We start from the raw sequence: 27580 nt of genomic DNA, 5'->3' as shown, positions 1-27580 counted from the left end.
GAGGCCCGAGAGCACCAATGAGATCCAGCTTTCCAAATCAACCAGCAACCATATTAATGGAATCAATCCATTAGAAGTAATCCATCAAAGAACAAGTGCTTCACCACCAAGATGAAAAACCAACAGCAAGGATCAGGAATTCTTGAAAATTCTCGATGATCACTCCACCCGAAAAAGCTCCAGCATCAGAACAACAGCAGAACCGTCCAACCATAAAAAGAAGAAAAAACTTAAATCAGTAGAGCAAAGTTGAAAAACAAATTGAGTTCCTAAAAAATTTCCCTTTTAGAACAAAGGAAAACCTTAGAGTAAATAATATATTTAATCCAAATAAAAGAGAGAAAGGTAGAACAGAATCCAGCTATCAGTTATACAGTTAATGAAAATTAGAAGATAAAAGGAAGCCAAACCATCTAAGAACGACAAAAAGGAAGCTCCAGGAAGTATCCCCATACAATCACATCCTTGTAGTCAACTCTCATAAGCCAATCATAAGGAGAATAGAAACCAAAATCAGTTAAGAGTATTAGAAAAAACTTTCTGAAGATCCTCAAAATTCTTCCATTTCAGAACTTTTATTTTAACAGCTTATTTAATATAGTAGCAAAGAGCCGAGGAAGGAGAAGTCCAGTTGCCATCATATCTCCTTTTATTTCTTTCGATCCAATGAAAATATACCAGAGAAGAAATAACAAAGAATATAAATTTTTTCTCTTTTCCAGTAAAACCATTATTATTATCAAAATAATCCAGTAACTGTAACAGATTGGGCCTTAAAAGAAAATTATCCATATGAGGAAGGAGATTAGAAATAACAGAGAAAGAGTAATCACACTCAAAAAATAAGTGGTTATGGTTCTCCATATGATAACAACAATAAAAGCAATAAGAATTGATGGCAATGTTCCTCTTTAATAATAGGTCAGCTGTTTTCAGCTTTTCCAAAATAGCCATCCAAAAATAAATCGAGAATCTAAAAGCATGGCCTTTGAACCAAATAAATTTATGCCAAGAAGTATCAGATAAGTTCTCATAGTAATTAGCTAAGAATAAACGATGAGTAGGGTTAGCTAGGTAAGACATCCCAGAGCACTGTCGGTTGCTTACCAATAGGAATTTTTAAAATTTCATCTAGCACAATTCTAGGTAAATCATAAATGTTCCCCAAAAAATTATGAGAAATATAATTCTTAACCGGAGCAAAGGGTCCAGGAGGAGGATTAATAAACTCAGAAATAGCTTTTCTATTACACCAGGGATCCCAATAAAAAGAAAGGTTACTATCAGTATTGATATGAAAGATAATTTTATGCTTAATCTTAATGGCAACTTCACAAATAAGTTTCCACATTATAGAAGCTCCCACAGGAGGAGGCTTCCAAGGAGAAAAATTTCCCTCTATACCATAAAGCCAAACCATTGTTACAGGATAAGAATCTCCAAATGAGAGAACAATTAAAACTATGATAAAGAGCCTTAATCGAAGGTAAACCCAGTCCACCTGCAGCTTTGGGGGTGCAAACAGTGGACCAGGAAATAGTATGTAATTTCTTATCATTAGTATTGCCATGAAAAAGAAATCTAGAGCACATCCTGTCAATCATTTTGCAAGAGCTTTTAGGTATAATAGCCCTCCTAATCCAATAAGCTATGGTATTAGCAATCGAGAATTTAAGAAATTGAATTCTACCAGCCATTGATAAAAATTTAATTTTCCAGCCATCCAGTAAACCAGCAATTTTGTTAAGAAGAGAATGAAAATGAGAAGTATTTAACTTCTTCAGAGAAATAGGTAAACCAAGATATGTAATGTATTGAACAGAGTTAACAATCCCCAAAATATTGCAAATATCCTCTTGATGTCTATAGTTATCATCAAAAACAATGGAGCTTTTCTGCTGATTAATACAAACAGCAGAAGCTTTTGTAAAATCATCAAGAATAATCTTGAGATTGATAACATTATTAGTAGAGTTCTCACCAAAGATAAGAACATCATCAGCATAGAGTAAGTGAGTAAATTCATGCCCATTAGAAACAATGCCTTTGAAATGATAGTTCTGCTTATCATGTAACCTACAAGAGAGAGCATCCATCACAATGCTAAAAAGAAGAGGAGAGAGGGGACACCCTTGTCTAAGCCCGGACGTGGAATTAAAAAATCCTTCCAGCGAGCCATTTAAACAAATAGAAAAGTAGACATTATTAATACAACCTTTAATCCATCTAATAAAAATCTCAGGAAACCTTTCATCCTCATCCGATTAAAAAAAAAATCTCTGGAGACCGAGTCAAAAGCTTTAAGAATGTCAAGCTTAGTACAAAATTTATTACTAGAATTATTGAAATCTCTTAAAATTTCATTGGCTAAGATGATGTTATCAGAAGAAGATCTATTTTTAATAAACCCGGCTTGGCTACCATGAATAATAAGAGGTAAAACATTCTTCAGCATATTAGCAAGAAGTTTAGCAACAATCTTGTAAAAAACATTACATAAGGAAATGGGTCTATAGTCAGAAATAGAAGAAGCATGAGATTTCTTGGGGATAAGAGTAATGGCCGTAGCTTTTTCCCCTTTAGGAAAATGGTCATATTTAAAGAAATTCTTCACAGCATTGCAAACTTTAATGCCCACAATATCCCAATTTTCCTTATAAAATTCAGCAGTATAACCGTCCGGACCAGGGGAGGAGCCGTTAGGAAAAGCGAAAACCACATCTTTGATGTCTTTATTATTAAAAGGACCAACCAAATAATTAGCTGCCTCAGAAGAAAGTAAGACACTAGTAGAAAGTTCCATGGAATTAGCAAAAGGAGGAACAGGAGTATTAAAAGGATTGCTAAAGTGATTAATCAAAGCTTGAGCAATGTCATTATGCTCCGTAAAATTACCATCAGGCGTAGAAAGGATTTTAATAGTATTAATATTTTTCCTATTTCTAATTTTAGCATAAAGGAAACCCAAATCCTCTTCACCAGCAGTAAACCAATTGACTTTAGCCCTTTGAAGCAACCAAGAAGCCCAAGAAGCTTGATAATTAGAAAGTAAATCATTAATAACCTTCAGCTGAGAGTTAATAGTACACTCTAAGGGATGCTTCTCAATCTCATTAAGATAAAACCGCTGCTTATCTTTAAGATCTTCAATGGCTTTAGAAATGTAGCAAGCAGAGTTCCAATTCTTTTTCTTAAGAAAAATTTTCAAAGTCTGCAAGCTAGAATAAAGGGAAGCAATGGGACTAGAAGAGGGGCAACTTTGAAAAGCATCCAGCAAAGCTTCTCTAAAGCCCGTATGATTAGACCAATAGTTTTTAAAAAGAAATCTCGACGGTTTAAACTGAATAGTATCAAAATGAATCATAAGAGGAGAATGGTCAGAGCATTGGGGAGTATCCACATTATAATAGGAATTAGGATAAATATCCGACCAATTAGTGTTGACCAAAGCCCCATCCAACTTAATATGTATGGGATTATCTTTCTGCTGATTGAACTAAGTATAATACAAACCAACCGAAGCAAGATCAAAAAGTTCACAATCAAAAATAGTATTATTAAAATCACTATATCGATTAGAATGTAAAGTAGCACCCCCTAATTTTTCTTGTTCATACCTACAGCAGTTGAAATCCCCAACTAAAATTCACGGCTGAGTAATATTATCAGCCAGATCTCTAACAAGAGTCCAGAGGGACTTCCTATCATCAGAAGTGTTAGCAGCATAAACAATAGTAATAAAAAAGAGGTGGAGGAGTCTAAATTAACTTTACCATGAATACATTGGGAAGAAATAACTAAAGGGTTAAAAGAGATAGAAGAAGAATCCCATTTAACCCAAATTCTGCCAGGGGAAGAAACAAAAAAATTGTTACAACAACCCTCATTCTCAAAGAGCTTATGGGGATTAACGAACCAAGTATCTTCAAGCATAGACTGATGAATCTTCACTTCAAGAACACAAAACATTTTCAATTTGTGGCTGTTAATAAGGTTTTTACAAGCTAGAATTTTTTCGTGCTTGTTAAAACCTCTAACATTCCAGCACCCAATAGAAGGAGGGCTCATTTGGATTTTGAGGAAGAGGGTTTTGCCTTTTTGGCAGTTTTCCCTTTAGTGGGTTTTTTGGCAGGAGAAGTATCCTTGGTATTAGCAGGAGACTTATTCGAGGAGGAGGGATGTTTCCCTAGAGGAGGATTAGAATGTTTATCCAAAATCAGCGAGGATACTTCATCAGTATCAGTTTCAAGTTGAAGATCATGATTGCCTTCCATATTGAGAATTTTGAACTTATTGTCAATAGGAATCACCGAATATATATGAGAGGAATTTATGTAATTAGGTTCTGAAGAAGATAGCTCTTCTGTGGGAATATTAAGGTTGGGTATGTTGTGATGTTTTTCCAATATGATCTTAGAATTAAGCTTGGAGATATTTATCTGATCAATAGTAATTTCATGTATAACAGATGGTTCAGTAGGAGGAGAATGTAATGTAAGCTCAACAATCTTCTCAGGTTGAATAGGCTGTTCAGTGGGTGCAGGAGAAGCAAGCTTGGAAAGAGGATGTTCTGTGGGTGTAGGGAGAAGAGGAGGAAGTTTGGAATTCGTGCGGAGTCTATAACGGGGATTTATGCTCGTACTTCTGCCCCTCATATTGGGTAGATTATTATTAAGCAAAGGTTGATTTGGTTTAGGATTAGAGGGGCAAAGATTAGAAGGGTGGATAAGAGATCCACAAGATTCACAAGGAGACGGTTTCCAATCATAGACAAATTTCAGAGAGAAGTCCTCCCCATCAATATCAATCGGAATTTCTTCCGGAAGCTTAGAGTCTTTGGAGATCAAGACACAAATTCTAGCAAAATTAAGTCTTGTACGTTTGGCAGTGAGAGCATCTACCATAAGCGGAACTCCAATAAAACTAGCGATTTTTGATATTCCTGAAGGTGTCCAAAGAGCAAGCGGAACATCAAAAATCTTAACCCAAATCGGGATGGAAGCAGACTCATCTCTTTTAGGTTTGAATTTGGGAGACCATTGTTGAAGAACAAAAGGTTTCCCAAGAAAAAACCAAAGTCCACCAAACCAAACCATATTATAGTCATCCAAATTATTAAACTTCAAAAGGAAAAACCCATCTGAAAGAGAGATTAAAGATAGAGATCCCTTAAGTTTCCATAGCTTTTTCATGGCTGAAAGAAGCCTTTCATAATACGGTCTCTGACCGATAGAATACCCAATAAGAGATGAGTTCCAGAGAGAGATACCTTTCGAGAGATCATCAACTTTGAAGGAAAGTTTTTGTTCCGGGGGAACAAAAGAAACAGGAAAAAACCTCAGATCTGTTTTCAGAAGCCGCAGTGAAATTGTTCGTCCATGGAGCCGGAGCAGCCAAAGACGAAGGATCGAGTTGCGTAGAAGATGGAAGAGGAGGAAAATCAGAAGATTTTTCAGCCATCGTCGATGGAATGGAGGGGCGAAAGCCCCCAGACGAAACCCTAAGCGCCGCAAGCAAAAAGTTTCTCAGAGAGGAAACCCTAAGCGTATTTAAATTTTTTATTTAAAAAAAAGGAGAAATTAATGAGTCATAATGATGAAGATCTAATAAATTTTTACTAAATTTTAATAAAAGATTATTAGTAAAAAATATAATATTCTTATTGAGAAGTAAATTAATTACTTTTAATTATCTTGAAATTAAATATAAAATATGAAATTTTAAATCAAATTATATTTAGATTTCTTCCAAATAGCTTTAAACCAAATAGAGCTTTAAGTTATTTTTGCAAGAAATTATCATATAATCACTTTTCTAGTTTTGTAATTATCTACTAAGCCATAAATAACATTGAATAGTAGACTAAGGCTTCGTTTGGGATGGCTTTCTTACTACTTCTTAAAGCAGCTTTTTAGAATAAAAATTAAAATTTTTGTAAAAAAAAACTGCTTTAAAAAGTAATAAAAAAGTCGTTCAAAACGAAGCCTAATCTACTACATACTTCATAAAGCTCAAATAAATATCTAGATGTTTGTGAGAGATACAAAATTATTTTCATAAAAAACTCAAAAAAAAAAAAAAAAAAAAATCTTGAGGTTTAGCTAGTGGAATGAATCCATTAAATAATTAAAAATACAAGAAGCCTATTTTCCTCACAATTAAAGGATATAATATTATACACAATTAAGAATAATTGTTTCCGTTATAGTGTGCCCATAAATGGGCATTTAAAACCCAACAATTTGATTAGATGTTAGTAGCCAAGCAATAATAATCGAATGACAAAAATTTGGTGATGACGACGGTGATTACTAATGGTGGTTGTTAATTGGTATGATCATCTTAAAATGCAATAGAATGTTTTAGCTCTCTCAGATCCCGGAACTTGCTTCAAAGATAAAATAAGTTCTATTTATGACTTTTTTAGAGAAATATTTGATAAATTTAATCAGAATTTAAAACATTCTATCGAATGATTCATATTGATCCTATAGATCATATATTATTTTTGTAGCATTTAAATGTCTCAATGATGTGAGAATTGGATGACCTTGGGCTCTTCTGATTTGTTTATTGAATTGCTTAGTTTGACTACAATCACACAATGGTTAATATCTTTTGGTCCTTTAATTAACGGTCAGATATTTCAAATAATCTTTAAGTGGTTGATTTGGGTTTATTTGCACTCAGATTAGATCATACGTGGTGTCGGTGAGTTCTTCTTATCGTGACGGTTAATTCGAGTATAAATTTGTTGACATTAGACTTCAAATGATTTAAAAATTAATTCTAAAATATTTTAAGTTAAATATTACCTTGAAATTGTGCTGATCAATTGCATTATCTAGAGGCTTATAAAAAAAATATTTTATAAAAAAACGTACCCAAAATTCAAGTGTTCTTACTCACTTATTCTAATGTAATTTTAATTAAAAATTAACTAACCCTTAGAATGAAGAAGAGATAAATATAAATGTTTATGATGATAAAACTATAGATTAATAAAAAAAGCTTTGAAAAGGACCCATTTATTTGGGCTTTGTTGGGATATGGGCTTGAATATTTTTTTTTTATTTTAAAAATTATTAATTACTAATAATTATGGATTCAGGAACTCCATTAGTGAATAATGAATTACCAGTTACCACTAATCAAATTCATTGAATTTCAATTTTCTAAACAGGTATTAGCATTTTAAATTTTAAAGCTTAATTACTTATTAAGATTCTCAAGTAGATTAATATTAGAGTTTAGTTGATTAATTAATCCATAGGTATTACTTTTTTTAAATATATTAGAGAGATAAGTGAAAATTTTTGAGGTAATATTTAACATAAGTAATCAGATCAATGAGAATTGGGCTTAAGTAGGGGTGTAAACAAGTCGAGTAATGACTTTATCGAGCTCGGCTTGTTAGTTAGAAAGCTGACCCGAACTCGAGCTTGAGTCAAGCTTAAAAAGCGAGCTCGTACCAATTTAAACGAGCGCGAGCCTCAGCAGTCTAGGCCACCTTCCACGTCGTCGGCCTTCCGCGACCGAGCAAGCCTCCACGTTGTCCATGGCGCCGTGGCAGACTGTCTGCTTCCTGCGACTGAGCGACCTCCCACACGCGCGCTAGCCTCATTCCGAGCTCAACATAAACAAGAGATAGATCAGTGTGCTAGTAGTGTTAAGGACAAAGTGAGGGTGCCAAACATAGGGTGCTTGCTTGAAGAGATTATAAGATTATTACGTGTAGAGTTCAGACATAGAGAACAGTTCTGTTTTTGTGTCTGTGAACAGTAAAAAGGCGTGAGTGAATAGTAAAGGCGCAGTGGTGAACAATAACAGTGCTTTTACTGTTCATAATCACAAAACCGAACAGTTCTATGTGTCCAGACTCTGCACGTAATAATCTCTAGCTTGCTTGAGGCCATAGATGATTTTGTGAAATTGTACATGCATGTATATAGGATGATCTATATCGATGAAAATTAAGGGTTGAGCGATAAGGCAACCTCAAAGAGAGCTCAACCAATTTCGATAATATATGAAAGTTTTCTTAGAGTATATATACGCATTAGGTTCAGTGTGTGTGGTGAGATGGGATAGATGGAGAGAAATTTGTAAAGAGATTGGTATTTCCCACCATTATTTGACCATTTGGTAATGATTTTTTTTAATCTTTTATTTTTAGGGTTTAGGCTTTAAAGATTATCATTAATTTTATGTTAGATAATGTCTAATTGACCTTAAATAAGTTTGGAATTGAAATTGGGGAAAGGACACATAAAGGCCAAAAATGTTCTCTTTGGAGCACAATGGCGCTAGGGGTGCTTTTGGGAAGAGATTTGAGGGAGCGTTGCGGCACTAGGTACGTGGTGGCGCCAGGCTCTCAGGTTAGAGGAATATGGGATCATATAAAATATTCAGTGTAGCGTTATGGAAGTGAGCATTCTGTTGTCGAAGTGCGTGATCAAAAAAATGATATTTTTATATAGAAATATCTAAATTTGTTCTCTAAAATATCCAAACCCCTGCCTCCTTAGAGACAGAGGGGAAGGAGAGCAGAAATGAAGAGAGTATTTCAAGGGCTGTGGAGTTGAATTCTTCCATCGATGATCGAGCCAATTTAAGGTTTTGTCAAGCACGAGGCTGACCTCTATATTCCTATGTCTGATTCAAATCAAGTAAGTTATAACGAGATTAAAAATGTATTTTTTTTTTAGAATCTTATGATGTTTTTACTAGCAACTTTTTATATATTATAGTATGTTTTATTCTTGATATTTTGACTATTAAGAAGTTGGGATCCTACTGGTTGGTTTTCTTTGTATGTTTTGACTAAACAAACAATTTCTAACATTTATAACAGGTCTCTACCAGTCATAAAATTACAAGTTCTAGGTTTAGGAATTTAATCATTCTATTAGATCCCGAGGCATCAAAACAAGCTTTGATATTTTTGTTTAAAATTATATTACCTTATATGTTTGGTATAACAATTGACAAAAATAATATAGCATTTAAAACAAACATAGTGTACAAAATGATATGTTTGGTCTATGTGTGGTAAATAGTGATACGGCATCATGAAATTATCTTGATCGGGCACGAATCTCGAGGCAAAAGCTAGTTGGAAACTTCAAAAATTATTACAATGAAACACATTATAATGGAGACTTGATGATAGTGGGAGAATCTAAGATTTTGTTTGGGAATGCTTTCTCGCATTAAAATTTTTGTACTAAAAAATTGCTTTAAAAAGTAATAAGAAAGTTGTCTCAAATGAAACATAAATTGAATTGTCAAATAATTTGTTTGACAATTGAAATTAATGAATGGCCTAATTTATATAAGATGGTTTTGGCACTACGAAAAAGCAACATAGTTTTTTTTTTTGAATTAAATATTTTTATAATAAAAAATAGTGAGAAAGTCATCCTGAACAAAACCTTAATGTGCATCAACTCTACACACTTTTTTTTCATGTTAGGTTAAAAAGATATTATTTTATGGAAAAATTATGAGAGATGATAAATAGGATGAATTAGTGTGGTCTATGTGTAAATCTACATCATCTTCAATCATAATGACATCAAGGACAGTACATAGAGTGTGAGGGTGAGAGATCGCAAGATGAACAGTGAAGCACTATTATCACCCCACTAACTGAAAGTGATCAAAGTGTTATTGGTAGTGTAATGGGCTCATAGTCCCGCATGTATGAGGAAAAATTATTACATCCGGTGAAGAAATCAGAAATCCGGATGTATATCGAGCAATACTGAGTGCTTGGTATCGAGCTCCAGGTGACGTGGCGCGTGGATATTGGTCTCTGGACGCGTTCGGTGTCCGGACGTAATAATTACTCATGGATGAGACTCCTTAGATGGAGTCAAAAGAGTAAAAATCTGAGGAAAATTGGGACACAACTAGTCAAAAAATTGGATTAATAATTCTGTGCGGATGCTAAACGTCGTCCGGAGATTAATTAGAATGTGTCACGTCATCTCTTGCTCGATACCGCAGCTCGGTACTGCTGAAGTGGCGCATTCTGTTTTTTCTCCGGACGGTGTTCTGCGTCCAATCTCCGCACAGAATAATTTCTTAGAAAAATGGGGCATCACGTGCTTGTCTAACCTTGCCGTCTGCTACAAGAACTTCACTGCGCTCAGACCACAGCTACCTCTCTCTTCTGCGACAATACTTCGGCCATAGCATTGGCCAACAACCCCGTGTTTCATGCACGAACCAAGCACATCGAAGTTGACTGTCATTACATTCGCCAATGCATCAAAGAAAAATCAATACAGATTCATCACATACCCACCGCAGAACAACTGGCTGACCTGCTCACGAAGCCGTTGCCATCACCCAGATTTAAATTACTTACCAACAAGCTGGTGCAGCCTTTAGATCCACCACCTTGAGGGGGGATGTTAGACAACATAGCTTAATATTGTATTGTTTCTTTACACGTGTAATTATTTCATTGGTCCCTTTGTATCAGGCTATTATCCAAGCCTATATATAGGGTCTCTGTATTCTCTTATCATTCATTGAATATATCACATTCTTCTTTATGCTCTGTTCTTGTATCCTCGCCTGTACCGATCTTGGCTTCCCTTCCATGAAGCTTTCATGGTATCAGAGCAGGATTCTTTCCAATCCTTCCTCTTCCCGTTAAGGTCTTTCTAAGTTTCTTGCTCTTCTGTCTCCTTCGCAGCTGCCATGGCTACGTCTTCTTCCACAGCCACGACCACATCTGAATCTAGACAGAGCTCCGGTAATTTCTCAGAAACGCAAGCTATACCTCAACAACTCAAGTTCTTGATGAGCCACATCAAAGGCATCATCTCCCTCACCCTCACCGCCGAAAACTTCCCCATCTGGCGCTCTCAAGTGTTCAAACTCTTCAAGGCCAATGGTTTTGAAGGTTTTCTTGACGACTCCTGCCTCTGTCCGAGCCCTCATCATCAAACGATGGCAAATGAACTATCCTTCCAAACGTGGAATCTTCTTGATCAGAATCTTGCAGTCGCACTGTACTCCATCATCTCACCCAGTATTCTCCCATATGTTCTTTCGCTTGACCATTGTGCCGAAATATGGGAAACCATAGCCCGTCGACTCCAGTCTAATACTCGTTCTCGCACCATCCAGCTACGAAACGAACTCCACCATTTGTCTATGAAAAATCAGTCCATGCCACAATACCTCTTATCCGTCAAATCGATTGTCGACGCTATTGCCGCAACCGGATCTCCCTTAGATCCTGAGGAGGTGATTTTCGACACCCTCAACGGCCTTCCGGTGCAATATCAGTCTTTCAAGACTTCTATTCGCACAAACCTCCAACCGCTCAGTCTTGATGACTTGTACACACTGCTCTGCAGTGAAGAGCTCAACCTTGCTCAAGAAAACACTATCGCACTTCAAAACCTTCATCTCAATGATCCTGCCACCGCTCTTGCTGCCTATAGAGGTCGAGGTCGCGGACGTACCAATTCCGACAAAGGTCGCAACACAGGTCGCGGTCGCAGTCGTTCCGACAAGAACTCTTCAAGCGGCATAATCTGTCAAATTTGCTCTAAAACAGGGCACTCTGCTATCAAATGCTGGTACCGGAACGATCCTTCCTATAATGAAGACTCAATCAAGACGGCTCTATTCACCCCGTCCGAAGCTACCACTACCACCGATTGGTTTCTTGATAGTGGAGCCTCCAATCACCTCACGTTTGAATCTTCTAATCTTCAAGCTGGTCGACCTTATACCGGAAATCAACAAATCACCGTAGGTAATGGCTATCAACTTCCCATACAGCACACCGGAAAAGGTATTCTCCCAACCCCCAAAGGTAATCTCCATCTTAAACATCTCCTTCATGTTCCAAATCTGTGGTTCAACCTCATCTCTATTTATCAATTAACCAAAGATAACAATTGCTCGGTCAAGTTTTCTGCTCATGAATTTCATATCCAGGACTCGAAGACGGGTCAAACTCTTCTCAAGGGACCTTGCCTTAACGGGCTCTATCCAGTTCACCCCTCCTCCGACATCTCTGGCATCGCTCTGTTCTCCGCTCAGACGATACCCAACCTTTGGCATAAACGCCTCGGACATCCGGCGCAGCAGACTTTACAAGTCATTAGTAAAATCATACCAGGAATTTGTAACAATTTTAATAAACATTTTTGCCAATCTTGTAACTTGGCTAAAAGCCATCGCTTACCTGTCATGAACTCTAATTCTTTTACATCACAAATTTTTGATTTAGTTCACTCAGACATTTGGGGGCCGTCCCCCATCACTTCGGTACAAGGTTACAAATATTACATACCATTCATCGACGACTACTCAAAATACTGCTGGACGTTCCCGCTTAAACACAAATCTGAGGCTTTCGACAAATTTCTTGAATTGCATAATCTAATCAAAAATCAATTTAACAAACACATTAAAATCTTTAGATCTGACGGAGGCGGAGAATTCCGAAACAGCAAGTTTCAAGCCATGTTCAAGACTACGGGTATGATTCATCAATTCACCTGTCCTCACACGCCAGCTCAAAACGGCGTCGCCGAACGAAACATCGACACATACTTGAAACCATGCGCAGCCTCCTAATCGAAGCTCATCTTCCTAAAAATCTTTGGGTTGAAGCTCTACATACAGCTGTTTACCTCATTAACAGTCTGCCCTCCCGACCTCTTAAAAACAAAAGCCCATTCAACATTTTATATCAAAAACCTCCTGAGTATAAGCACTTAAAAATTTTTGGATGTCTCTGTTATCCGTGGACTCGCCCATATAACACTACTAAGCTCTCTCCGCTATTAGTCTCCTGCATCTTCATCGGTTACGCCTCCGCTCAGAAGGGATACCGATGTCTGGATCCTAAAACCGGATTCGTCTACACCTCTCGGCATGTGGTCTTCAACGAAGGTATTTTTCCTTACCAAACTTCTATTCCATCCAATGGTCAGTCTTCCACCTCTAACTTTATTCCTCAACTTCTTCTGGTTCCAACTCAATCAACAACCAATTTTACCCGTGTTCCTACCACGGCCCAAGCATCGGACAGCATACCTTCTACAGATGTCATGCCAATTCAGAACTCACCGGTTCTCAATCCCACTCCAAGTAACACTGCTACGGTACCTCTTAATCCATTCACAAGTCAGCAAACTGCTCATCCTATGCAAACTAGATCAAAAATAGGCCACTCCAGACCAAAGCAGATCTTCAGCTTGGCACATACCTCCAACGACACTGATCCCACGTGTTACAAAGAAGCTGTCGGTTCCAAACACTGGCAACAAGCGATGCAGCAAGAATTTCAGGCCCTACAGTCACAAAACACCTGGGAGTTAGTTCCTCCTGACGCAGCACAAAATGTTTTGGGATGCAAGTGGATCTATCGCACAAAATACCTTGCAGATGGCTCGGTTGCACGATACAAGGCAAGACTCGTCGCGCAAGGCTTCAATCAAGAACAAGGTCTTGACTACACTGAAACGTTCAGTCCAGTCGCGAAAATACCGACCGTCAGAATCCTTCTCGTCATTGCTCTTCATTACCAATGGTCAATTCACCAACTGGATGTCTCAAACGCATTCCTCCACGGTACTCTCAATCACACTGTCTACATGAAACAACCAATCGGGTTCACCGACAATAATCATCCAAATTACGTCTGCCGCCTCAAGAAAGCGCTTTACGGATTAAAACAGTCACCGCGAGAGTGGTTCGCCACTCTATCCGGTCACCTTCAGACACTCGGGTTTCAGCTTAGTATCTCCGATCCATCTCTTTTTCTCTACTACAAAAACGAAATCCGTATGTACTTTCTTGTCTATGTTGATGACATCTTGCTTACAGGAAATAATCCCACTGCCATCAAGAAACTTCTGGAAAATCTCCATTCCACATTTACCATGAGAGATCTTGGCACTATTTCGCAATTCTTGGGTATCCATGCCACTCCCACAGATTATGGACTTCACCTCAACCAAACTAGCTTCGCACAAAGCATTTTGAATCGTGCAGGTATGTCTAATTGTAAACCAGTCTCAACTCCGTCTCAATTAAAAAGTTCCACTAATACTGGTCTAACCGCTACCTACTCAAATCCAACTTTCTATCGGCAACTTGCTGGATGCTTGCAATACCTCACGCTCACTCGGCCGGACATCGCCTACACCGTCAACAAGATCTATCAACATATGCAAAATCCAACCATCTAGCACTTCGATAATCTCAAACGTCTCCTTCGGTACATCCAGGATACACTGCACATTGGACTTCCTCTCTTTCGCGGTGATCTCGTTCTTCGCTCATATGCCGACTCTGATTGGGCCGGTGACACACAGGATCGGAAGTCTATGTCCGGTTACTGCAATTTTCTCGGCTCTTCTCTCATCTCGTGGAGTGTCAAGAAACAAAATGCCGTAGCTCGATCCTCTACTGAAGCTGAATATCGAGCACTAGCCTCCGCCGCCGCTGAAGTCACATGGATCCGCCGTCTGCTACAAGAACTTCACTGCGCTCAGACCACAGCTACCTCTCTCTTCTGCGACAATACTTCGGCCATAGCATTGGCCAACAACCCCGTGTTTCATGCACGAACCAAGCACATCGAAGTTGACTGTCATTACATTCGCCAATGCATCAAAGAAAAATCAATACAGATTCATCACATACCCACCGCAGAACAACTGGCTGACCTGCTCACGAAGCCGTTGCCATCACCCAGATTTAAATTACTTACCAACAAGCTGGTGCAGCCTTTAGATCCACCACCTTGAGGGGGGATGTTAGACAACATAACTTAATATTGTATTGTTTCTTTACACGTGTAATTATTTCATTGGTCCCTTTGTATCAGGCTATTATCCAAGCCTATATATGGGGTCTCTGTATTCTCTTATCATTCATTGAATATATCACATTCTTCTTTATGCTCTGTTCTTGTATCCTCGAATGTACCGATCTTGGCTTCCCTTCCATGAAGCTTTCATGAGATGCTTTCAATTTTTTGTAAAGATAGTTGTAAAGCTATTACGAAGAAAGTAAAGAGAAAACAACTTACCAGCACAATTTTTTTTTTTGAAAATAGCAAAGTAGTTAAAAAATATAAATTGTGGTTGTGATCTAAAAAGCAAAGAGTGAGAAAGGCGTCTCAAATGAAGTCTTGGACGGCTTTGTTACTACTTCTTAAAAAGCTTTCTAGTGCAAAAATTTTAATTTTTATACTAGAAAGTTATTTTAAGTAGTAAGAAAGCTGTCTCAAACGAAGCCTAAATGTATATCAAATAATTATAAAATTATATATAAATAAAAGATTTAGGTTTATTTGGGGTGGTTTTCTTACAACTTCTTAAAGCAGCTCTCTAGTATAAAAAAAGTTGTACTAGAAAGCTACTTTAAAAAGCTGTAAGAAAGTCATCCCAAAGAAAGCCTTAGACTTTTTTGGGACAGCTTTTGGGAACTTCTTTTTTTATTTCTTTTAATAAATTTTTATATTTAAAAGTTATTTTAAAAAACAGCAATAAATTATTTGAAATAAAGCCTTAATTAAATACTAGTATAAATGCACGTGCACATGGTGCACGTTAATAAAAACTAAAAAATAATATTCATATAATATGATTGCATGTGAATAAAATTTAAAATTTTATTTTATTAATTTTTTATAAATTAATAAAGTTATCATTATAATTAATTTTAATAAAGATCATATTATTGAATAACTTGAAAATTTTTCTTAAAATTTAATTGATACGTTATTTTAGGATATTTTTAGATGTTTAAAAGTATACTATCATATTATGAAAATTATGATTGATCATCCATGCCAATTTCTAAACGCTAAAAGCATTTTAATCCTTAAGGCAACTAAAACAAGAAAAAAGAAGAAAAAAAAATTAAAACATGAAATTAATCAAAGTGAGATAAACGTCCACTCTATCTCTGAATAAAAAATTCAAAATATAAATTGATTATCAAACAAGAAGTAAATTTGAATAATTAAAAAGATCGATATGCAAAACAATTAAGATATTTTTAATCTACACAGCTCCAGCCACTTGTAGATTGATTTTCACATCAATGATATAATCAAAGTATAAATGTAACCTCATATACATTAATTATAGTTTAGGAATGCATAATCAATTGTCGAACCCATAAGAAAGTTAAGTTCAAGAAGCATTGCCATTATCATCCAATTTTATTTGCATTTCCTATTTATATTTTAAAATATTCTTATGTCCTATTACAAACATACATCAAGCAAGCTCAGTACCCTCTTATAATAACCAATTATAGCATAAAATGATTTAAACAAACAATTTTTTGAAATTCAAATTCGTGGTATGTAATAAGGAAAGAGGTAAATTAAGTGACAATGATTTAACTTTTATTGATCAAAGAGATGAAGAAAATATGAAAATTAGGATGATTAATTAGTAAAGTAAAATATCAAGCGAAATTAATTAGTATTCAACAACTAACACACCAAAAGGAAATTAATTTTTTATATAGGCCAAATGAAAATAAGTTCATAATAAAATATTATATGGATCAATTGATAGAGTCAGGTCATTAAAAATACATAATACTTAAATATTAATGATTCCATCAATTTATCTTCACATCAAATATCTTTCAATTTGAATCAACAAAATTTATCAACGAAACCTTTAAATAAAAATATATGGTCCATCATTTATTGGAATTATCATTTGTTGTTTTGGATGACAGTACTATTACTCAATTAAAAGAAATGAACAACATAAGCACTTATTTTTGTTTTATCCCATCAATTATTTGCATTTAATTTCTTTTTGTTAATCCATTCATCTACATTGACTGACAAATAACTTAATAAAAAAAGTTTTGTTAAATAGGAAATATGTTTTGAATTGAATTTAAAATGTTACATATTTTCAAAAACTGAATCTCATACGGGTCAGTTCCGGGTTCGACCCGAACCCGACCCGTGACCCGATATTGACACCCCTAGGTTTTATAGATGTAAATTAGAAGACTTGTAGAATTTTTGTTTTAAGGGCATTTCATATGAAGTAGAATTTGATGTATTGATAATATTTTAAAGCTTGTGTTTTTATATGCTTGAAGAAGTCAGTTAAGATACCTTCTTTCTCACATTACATCATGCAAATATTTTTGAATAAACAACTTGCACTAGCGAAAACAACATTAGTTTGAACACATAACATGTTATTTTTTTCCATTTGACTCCAGGTTTTCAATAGTTGATATTAGTTGCCTTTGTGAAGGTCCTATCTATCCTCTCACCCAATTATTTCTCTTTCGAACCTATATGTTGATCATTCCCATAGAACCCTAGTTTTAAATCATATTCTTAATACCTTCAATGTTGCATCTTTCTTTTATGTGTATCGCTCACCTCACATCTTAAGTCGTTGACGACGATCACAGATCTGACAGTGGCTTCCTCGTTGTGCCATTATTATCATGACAATTGTTGTATGAAGAAAGACCAGTAACTTCTCCTTTCTGCACCCTCGATAAGTTGAATTCAATAAGATCAATCGAGTTCTTTTCAATCATTTAAATAGAGAAAATAGTTCCCCTGTATTTACTTCTCAAGCAATCAAGCAACTTAATTAATTAGAGTTGTGTATTTATTTCATTCAAGATTCTTAAAATACAAGTGACCCAAATATGCACAGTAGAATAAGTAGGATTTAGAAAATCCTATAAATCCAGAATTACTGAATCTTATATCAACCTTAATTAAGCTAATTAAGTTCTAATTAGACATCTCAAATTTTAATTAATCAGTGATTTATCAAATTAATTAAATAATAAATTATATTTAGACAAATTAAATAAAAAAATAAAAAAATTTAATTAAGATAATAAATTGTTAATGAATTAATATTAATTATTAAGTTTAAATTAATTGCTTGATTAGCAAGTTAACACATACACATATTAGTTCATATATGTAACTAAATAAAATTATTAGATGAAACTTTTAATTAATAAAGATATGATCAAATCTACTTTAGTTAATTAATTTTAGTCAGTTGAAATTAATATTCAAATTACTTATTAATTAATAGTTTATCAAATTAATTACATATAATAAATTTTATTTGATTAACTTAAATCATAAATAATATTAATTTATTTTAATTATATAATAAATTGAGTTAAATATGTGAAGGAGTGAAAAAGAAGAGGAATTTGTATGAGAATAGGGACGAATGCTAGGATTTATTAAATATGGAATTTAAAGTGGACATTGAAAAAAAAAGAGATATTCAAAGTTCAAATGTTCAACTATTATTGAACTGAATGATATAATAAATATTAACAATATTTTAATATGATTTAAATTATATAACAATAATATCATAATGATATTTTTTTGGTAATCGAACATTTAACATTTTAAATTGGGATACTTCACCATTAAATATTTTGAATATGATATTTTAATTATTTGTAAAATATTTACTTCAAATAGCACCAAATTCCAATTTAAAAGTTTGGAAAACATAATTAGAGATTGGTTGAACTTGTTAGAATTTCTAAACCTTTTATTTGAGCCATTTCATCAAAATCAAAAGGCAAGATTTTGATATATATTCAAACATATCGGTTTATCAAAAATCAAACCAGCTCACTAGTTTTTCAATTTAACAACCAATTCCGAGTGATTATAATTGGATTTGTGTAGAAGCGATTTTAGAGTTGGACCGAATTGGTCAGATAGCTGGTTCATAGTTGAATTAGTCAAACTGAAAGATCTGGCCAAATTTTAAAAAAACTTGGCAAAATAACACTTATATAAGGAATAAAATTTTATAATGATTGACGTACTTAGAAAATTCATAATGATAAAAATTGAGATTTGCATCTTATAGCTTTAACAAAGATTAGCACACATGCTATTCGCACATAAAAGCCTTAAGGATTTTTTCTATAAAAAATCCTTAAAATGAAAATTCTTGAGGCTTAATATAGCTCAAATTTATACACAAATTTGAGCTTGAAGTTACATAGATTAGATCTTCCACATAATTAAAGAAAGGTGGAAGAACAATGTAAAAATTCAAACTAGGTGATATGTGAAATACACTAGTGGACATCATGTATGCCACTTTGATAAAATGTTAAGGATATTTTGGTAATTAATTATTTACTATCAAATTATATATTATTAGCCCTTCATGTATTAAATTCTAAGAAAAAAAATTACAAATCACTAAAATCATTTCCATTTTGAACGTTATGCATTTCTTTCATATATAATAGTAAATGTATTTTAAGCCATTTTTTCTCAAAAGCCTAAAATATCCTTAATTCTTATAAAAATAAGGTTATAAATGTAATTTCATAAAAGTTAATTTCACCAAAAATGGATTACATATATGCATGCCTTCACATCATCATATGGAGATTGAAGGGGTATTAACTTAAGAAGTTCTATGATATTGATGTAATGGTTAAGGATAAATATTTAATTCATAAAAATTATTTTTAAATTAATTCCAAAATGGTTGTTAAATAATATAAATAATTCTTATTTGATAATATCACAAAATGAACACATTTTGCATTATAAAACATAATATAATCAATAAAATACATTTGCTACTCCATCCATTAAGTGATTTGGACCTACAAATTGGTCTCTTTCAAGCTATCTTGAGTGGTTAGAAAATTAAAATTCCAATTTTTTTCAGAAGTGGACCCTTATGATCTCCATTTTCATTGCAACCATTCTCTCCCTATTAGAGAAAACAAGCTTTCTAACTTCTTTAGAGAGCTCCATTTCTCTCCCTCTAAATGCTTCTTCTCAGATCGATTTTGCATAGATCTTCTTGACTGACCTATAAAATTATCAAAACACTAACAAATTTACAACTAATAATAATAAATAATATTTCTATACTTAAAAAATATTTAAAATGAAACAAATACAGTTTAATTTATTCAATCATTTAAATAGACATATATATAAATAAAATTTAAATAAAGAAATATGAACTCATTGATCCCTTCCTCTCACCACCATCACAAAAAAGTCATAGTTGCAAAAAGAAAACTTTTTAAATCTCCATTAAAAAAGAAGGGAAAAAAAATCAAATCATGAGATAATACCAATAATGTATATACATATTCCTACTTCTCTTCATGGAATAAATATGCACAGATGAGAACAAAGACCACGGAACTGCCCTCCCATCCCTTCTTCTTAAAAGCACCAAAGCCCACCCATCCCTCTCCTGCATTTCCTACCAAATATTAATTCCTCCTCTCATCGGCCGTCCATCTTATTCATTCATGTACGCCAAAGAAGAACCCGGTACCTCGCCGGAGCTCAGCCCGTATCTTGATCCCGAGCCTTCTCCTAAGAAAAGGTCAGTTCGATTGGTCTGCGGTGATCCCTTTGTTCTTCTTTACAATTTCTAAACTCTTTTCATTGGGGAAAACGACAGCCGCCGGTCGGTGCAGAAGAGGGTGGTGTCGTTGCCGGTGCCGGAAGCGGAGGGGCCGCGGCTGAAGTCAGGCGGAGAGGCCGCACCTCCCCCGGATTCGTGGGCCTGGCGAAAGTATGGGCAGAAGCCGATAAAGGGATCTCCTTATCCCAGGTGGTTATCTATCACTTGCCACTTAATATTTTTCTGAAGAGCTTTTTTTTGTTGATCAAAATTAGATTTTGGGATGTTTTTCCTTTGAAAAATTAGATTTTGAGATGTTTTTCCTTCTCGATTCATAAGCGCTGTGATGGGGAGCTTAGAGAAAGCAACGATGATAAATATTTGTTATCAGAGATAAAAAGGGATGATTTATTATTGTTCATACGTTTTATTTCATAAAAGTCTTAACTTTTTATTCACCATGGCATGGTTTGATTTCAAATATATCATAACGTGGAATTATAGTGATCCAAATTGCTCATTCAAACTGAAATCAAACAATTAGTTTTCATTTACAATTTTAATGAACAAACATTTAGATTCATTCAACTGTATAAATACTAGTGTTTTGATCCTATTCGATTCAATATAAATGCATGGAATATGCTCATCATAGTTCTAACAAAATGTCTCTGATCAAATTCAATCCTGAAAAAAAAAATTTTTTTGTTTATTTCAACTATTATCAAACAGCAAATTTTCAGTTAAATTTTTGAAGAGCACAGATTTAAGGGGATATTTTATATATATAATGGAACAACTGATTTCTTCAATTATTAAAATTATTATATATTAATAATTTTGATTGTAAAAATTAGGGGTGGACGAGGAGGAAGACGCGCTCTTCGCCGGACTCGGCGAGCTGCCAGAATATTCTGTTATTTCCCGGCGAGGATTTCTGGACCTTCAGATACGTGGCGGGGAGGACGGGAAACTGTGTGGATTGGAAGCAGCGGCGGCGGCGTGTGGAAGCAACGGATGAGTGGCGGTGGCGGCGGCCATACGATCGTTCCAGATTTTTGTTTTTTTATGCTTTAATCATTGCCATTAAAAAGACTTTTTTTTTTCTATACCGAATTACCTAATTTTGAAACAAATAAAAAATTAGGAGATTTACGTGCATTTCACTTAATATATTATGTATTTACCTATTTAAAATTAAAACAATTATATTTTTCAAATAAATGTCTAAAATAATTTTATCACACACAAGCCTATTTTAATTAAAAATAAATAATAATAATAATATATTTGTCCCATCCTATAATATTCATGGTGGTAGAGAAATATGAAATTTAATTTAGGGGGGGGATCGTAGTCGGCAGGACTATAGTCGATGGGCGGCAGGATCGTAGTCGGCAGGAGACAGTGGTAAAAAAGATCGTTGTCTGGCGAGGGAGGTCAAAAGGGCTGTCGTAGGCGGAGGAGGGCGGAAGGACCGTAGTCGGCAGGAAACAAGAACAGGGGTCAGAAAGACTGTTGTCAAGCGATGGAGGTCGGAAGGATCATAGTAAACAACAGGAGTCAGAAAGACCATAGTCATAAGACCACTGACAAAAGTCTAGGTGTTATTCGATGGTTTGACAAAACTCTGACTTATGTCAGTGGTCCGACGAAAGTTCGGGCCCCAGTCAGTGGTACGACAAAGGCCCAGCGAAACTTCAGCGTCTTGCAGTGGTTCGGTGGAACTCTTGTGCTAGGTGGTGGTTTGGCAGAACTCCGGCGTCGGGCAGTGGTCCGGTGGAAGCTCGCTTCGGGTGTGGTCCGGCATAATTCTGGCGTCAAGTGGTGGTCTAGCAGAACTCCGGCGTCGGGCGGTGGTCAGATGGAACTACAACATCAGGTGGTGGTCCAGCAAAAGTCTGAGTCTCAGGTAGTGTTCCTGCGAAAGTCCGGGCCTTAGGTGGTCGAGGAGGAGCAAGGAGGCAAGAGCGATCTCCGATCTCTCTCTTGTTTCCTTTGGCTTGGGGTCCCTTTTCAAGAGGAATGAGGTGTCTATTTATATATTTTCTAGAGTGACATGACCAGTAAATAGGAGGAAGATTAAGGGTAAATGGGGAGTAGTTTGGATGAATGGCCAATATTGAATCTCTTGATCATTGACCATTTGCTGGACATTTGAAGGTCTTAAAGATGTCAGAATTTGGTTATCTTGGGATCGTTGGATTTGTCTCGTCGAGCCGCTCGATTCGACTATAAGCATGTCACGTTTGGAAATCGTTTGGTAGTCCAAATTGTGGTTTGAACCTTTCAATAGTGTTTTAGACCCTTGATTTGGACCCATTTGGGGTTGGATTGAGTCGAATTTGGTGTCGTTGGGTTTGTATTTTCGAGACATTCAGTTTGACCATAAGTTTGCTGAAATCAGAGTTCGGATGGTCCCAACTTTAATTTCGGAAGTGTCCAACTTGAATTTGCCTCAACATTTGTGCACGATCAAGATAAATTTGCCCCTAGAGGGCCCCCTAACTCCACTCATGATATATATATATCCGACAACCCAAGAAGGTCTTGATGAGTTGGGTTGTTGAAGTTACAGCGAGATCTTACTATATATTTGAAAGGAGCCTAAGAAGGTTTGAGAGAAAAAAAAAGGAGCCGTGGATGAGTGATTTTATTCACATGAGAATTTATAGAAGACTTTATTTTGTTGAGAGAAAGGGTGAGTCAAATGTGAGATTGTATGGATTCCGAAAGAGGAGTTCAATGATAGAAATTTGATAAAAAAAAATATGAAGTCAAAGCCAAAGATGTTCTAATGAGAAACTTGAGTGAGTTTTAGTAAGAACCTAAAAATGATGGGTGAGTACTATCGACAAGCAATCGTGATATTCAATAAGAGAGTTTTTGTCAAATGAGTGATTTCATGAGTCTTTGTGAAACCTCGATGTTTGAGTAGAACTTATCAATCTATGTGACTTGATGAGATTTAACTCTTGAATGAGAGAAAAGGGTAGTTGGTGACCCGAGGAATTATATGACTTCAAGCTTCAAGAGTTGCACGAGCGAATTAAGATTGTTCACAATTAATGAGTTATAGAAATCAATTTAGGCTTCGTTTGGGACAACTTTTTTATTGCTTTTAAAATAGAGTTTTAATACAAAAACTTTAACCCAAACAAAGTCTTAAGCTTGTTGGTCAATTTGATCAAGCGGATCTACGTGAATATAGGTGTAGATTAAGGCTTCGTTTGGGATAGTTTTTTGCTGCTTCTTAAATTAATCAGCTTTTTAGTACAAAAATTTTCATTTTTGTATTAAAAAGCTGCTTTAAGAAGCTGGAAGAAAGCCGTCCCAAACTAAGCCGAACTCCCCAATTCCCTTTTTGATTCCGCGTAGCAATTAAAAAAAAAAGAATAATTTTGAAATTTCTAATTTTTCCTTCGATGAATCATTGAATTTAATCATTTAATAATGATAAATTATTTAAAAAAAAAAAACATTCTTATCAAATATGAATTTTGATGTAATTATTTATCACAAATAACTCTTAACATTTTAAATGGAAATGTTCATGCTTTATATAATCATTTTAATTATTCCACAAGAAACTCTATGTAAGGGCTTATTGTCACATAGGCAAAGGATGGCACAATACAACAAGGGTAAGTAAAGAGAACCCTACTCCATTTAAAGGGAAATATCCACTCTCTATTAGCCTAAAGATCTAACTTCAATAACTTGGACTTCTATCACACCAAACAAAATATGAAGGACTCATATCATTCTCATGGATATTTGAAAGACTTGATCTCCCTTTAAGAAAAAAGCCTAAAAAATCTCAATCATTCGTTATATACCACAAAAGATCCTCTTAATCAAGCTCTCATATTGATGCATATTAGAATAGAAAAATTTTTAAATTAAATTTGAGACCGGGAACCATCTCAATTCTAATTTCAACAAACTTACAATCAAATTAAATGAATTATTGAGATGAACTAATCAACAGTGAAAGAGATTTGATTTGAGCCAAGTGAGCCTAAATCAAGTGACTGAAGCTTGATTAATTTTCAACGAGATGAATCCAATGAGCCTAAGAATGCTTAATTCTGACATTATGAAAATACTGAAATAGTAAAAGAATGATTTATAATAAAAGAAATTAATATTGATCGTTTAATAGAGAAGCATTCGCTAAACTTTCAACCAATTTTTATAAACTAACAAATCACAAAATATTTTCAAAATCTATTATCAACGAACGAATAAATTAAACAAAGTCATTTTCATATGACTTTTGATATTTTGCGCTATTTTAAGAACATTTGTAACTAAATTCTTAATAATTTTCATCTCAAATGATTTAGGGACTCTATTTAAGTGAAATTATGATCAAGGAGAGAAATATGAATTTTTGGCCCTTATAGTAGTTCATATTGATGTAGAAAGAGTTATCGTACCTTGAAATTTTCATAAATTTATAATTTTATGTTCCAATATTTTCACAATCATACTATTTTCTGACTCCAAAATTTTGATATGAAAATTTATCTAATCAAATATAGATTTTAATGAAAGTTTTATATCCGGAAGAACCTAAAAATTTGATCTAAAAATTTCATGAATTAATTATGAGATAGTATAATAAAATTCTATTTTAGCTAATTTATAGGCAAAATAATAAAATTGGATGAGACAAACCCAATCATACCTAGAATGCATGGATATGAGTGACTGAGTCTAAGGCTTCGTTTGGAACAACTTTCTAACTTTTTATGAAGCAGTATTTTAATACAAAAATTTCTAATTTAAAAAAATTTTGTACTAAAACATTGCTTCATAAAATAGTAAAAAAAAAATATCTCAAACAAAATCTAAATCTAGTACTCTTAAACATAATTAAAATTTTTTTGAGGTCATTTAAGGCTAAATGCCATCCAATTTTTATTTATTTATATTTAAAATAAGAATCTTGACATGTCAAATTTGAAGAGCCCAATATTGCATGATTTTGAGTTTATTAAAGCACTAAGTTATCCATATAAACTTCTCTATAATGTCACTTGGAGAGTATAAATTTTTATATAAATTTATAAAGAATTAAAGCCCTTGCACATAAGAGGATTTTTTTGAAATAAAAAAAATAAAAAAGAGGATTTTTAGTGGAGAGAATTCGAAAGCCCCGGCACCTATTGTTTAATTTTTCATGTTTCACCCAATCTCCCCTCCTACAAAGGGAATGATCGAACTAACCGTCAAACCTAGACTAAATTCCAACATTCTCCATCAATCATAGCTCAACCTTATAATGGCCAATGTCAATCAACCAGTGAAGCTAGCCCAATGTTCATCTTGTCAATTGTCAGGCCTTCCTTACCTCTATCAGCTCAATACAATGACAACTCTAATACCTCAAGCCTTGCTATACTACCATCACATAAGATATCATTAACCATCCATGATCATTGTATTGTATTAATGCATTTCTAGTTATGGAGAAGTACACCACTGTTTAATAGTTGACTCACATTAATGAAATTATTTCGACCATTAGCCAGATATCATGATTCCTCCCCCGTTACAACTATCTATTCATATGAATTTTTTTTGTACTATAATAAGATAGATAAATGATCATTCTACTATGAAGAATATTCTAATCTACAACAAATATTCTAACATAGATTTCTTTGATAATCAAAATTTTATTTATAATTGTATTACTCCTTTTAAATTAGGTCAATAGTTATATAAAATAAAATAAAATAAAAATATTTCCCTTAACATTTATGTCATCTAAGAACCTTTCAATTTTTTTTTCTTAAAAAATTTTAAAAATGTGCTTTCAAATTATGAGATTAATTTAAATAAATAAATAAATAGACAAAAGAGTGGTTAGAATCCCTCCTCCCATGAGGGATGATAAAAGCTTGGTTCAATGTACCTTGATTGAATTGCCGGCCTTCATTTTTATAATTTCTTTTATTTTCTATGATAATATAATATTCATCATTAATGATGATGTGATCATAGACTTCTCATGATATCTTCAAATCTTTATATTTGAAAGAAATTTGTAAATTAAAAACATATAAAAAAATGTATTTTTATTGATTTTAAAATAAAATATTTTTTAATTTGAAATTAATATTAATGATATGCTTAAATAAATAATAAATTAAACAAATTTATCATCTTGCTATTACTAAAATTCTCTATCATACAATTTTCAAAATATGCACAATCATTATTTTATCACACCTTTTTTTTTTTTTTTTTTTATTAATAAAAAATTTTAATAAAAAGAGTTGTTACTCATAATTCAAGATCATCCCTCACAATGATACAAATCTCATCCTTCATTAATATCCTACTTATAGAAAAAGGACAATTTCATGAAGTATAATCATACTACAAAAGCAAAAAATGAACATCAACAAAACTGATTAAACAAAATGAAGAATAAAAACCAATAGCTCGAGGATGTTTTCCGTACTTCCTTCACCACTAGTTAATCGAACAAGCTGAAGCCCATGCCATCATCAGACTCTTCCTTCTCTTCCACTTTCTCTTCTTTTTTAGGCTCGGCGGCTGCAGGGGTAACAGCACCACCACCACCGCTTCCAACAGGTGCAGCCACTGCAACAGCACCACCACCTGAAGGTACAGAAGCAAATTTCTCCCTTCCAGAAGCAATAAGTTCAGTTATGTCCTTGCCTTTAACTTCAGATAATAGGAATTCAATCATCCCATCATCAGCATCAGCACCAACTGATTCTAGGATAATCTTTACATCATGAGCTGATGGATTACTGTTTCCACCAAGGACAGCAAGCAAATAAGCAGCAAGGATCTTCATTTTGGAGATCTGGAAGCGAAAATATCCCGCCACCGAGGGAATTACCGGAAGCCTTCTTTAGTTTTATCACACCTTAAGTTTAGTAATATATTAAAATTAAGAGATTTTTGTTATGCCTTTAAAAAAATATATAATTATAATAATAAAAAAACAATTGCATAACAGCCAAAACAACTATATGATATTCTTTATAATTTCTTGTTGCTCAAGCAATTTTATTATTTTTTATATAAATTTTTATATTACTTTTATGTGAAAAAACAGTCTATACCCATTTTTATCATAATAATAATAAAATGAAAATGATAAA

At 34.2% G+C, this 27580-nt stretch overlaps 2 protein-coding genes across 2 annotated transcripts; one reads left to right on the top strand and one right to left on the bottom strand.

The window, feature by feature from the left end:
• The first annotated feature begins 20186 nt into the window (after window positions 1–20186).
• On the top strand, window positions 20187–21590 carry LOC110115692. Its single transcript, XM_020849001.2, has 3 exons — window positions 20187–20408; window positions 20487–20674; window positions 21287–21590. The coding sequence occupies exons 1-3, from the start codon at window positions 20332–20334 to the stop codon at window positions 21448–21450; spliced, it is 429 nt and encodes a 142-aa protein (XP_020704660.2). The 5' UTR covers window positions 20187–20331; the 3' UTR covers window positions 21451–21590.
• A 5159-nt stretch (window positions 21591–26749) lies between these two features.
• On the bottom strand, window positions 26750–27304 carry LOC110115690 (60S acidic ribosomal protein P2B-like). The gene has a single exon (XM_020848999.2). The coding sequence runs from the start codon at window positions 27268–27270 to the stop codon at window positions 26923–26925; it is 348 nt and encodes a 115-aa protein (XP_020704658.1). The 5' UTR covers window positions 27271–27304; the 3' UTR covers window positions 26750–26922.
• Window positions 27305–27580: the final 276 nt, after the last annotated feature.

Source organism: Dendrobium catenatum, unplaced genomic scaffold, assembly GCF_001605985.2.
Source record: "Dendrobium catenatum unplaced genomic scaffold, ASM160598v2 fragScaff_scaffold_621, whole genome shotgun sequence".
In the NCBI taxonomy this organism is placed as follows: Eukaryota; Viridiplantae; Streptophyta; class Magnoliopsida; order Asparagales; family Orchidaceae; genus Dendrobium; species Dendrobium catenatum.
Note: the sequence above shows the minus strand (reverse complement) of the source record. Positions and strands in the feature narration are given on the sequence as shown.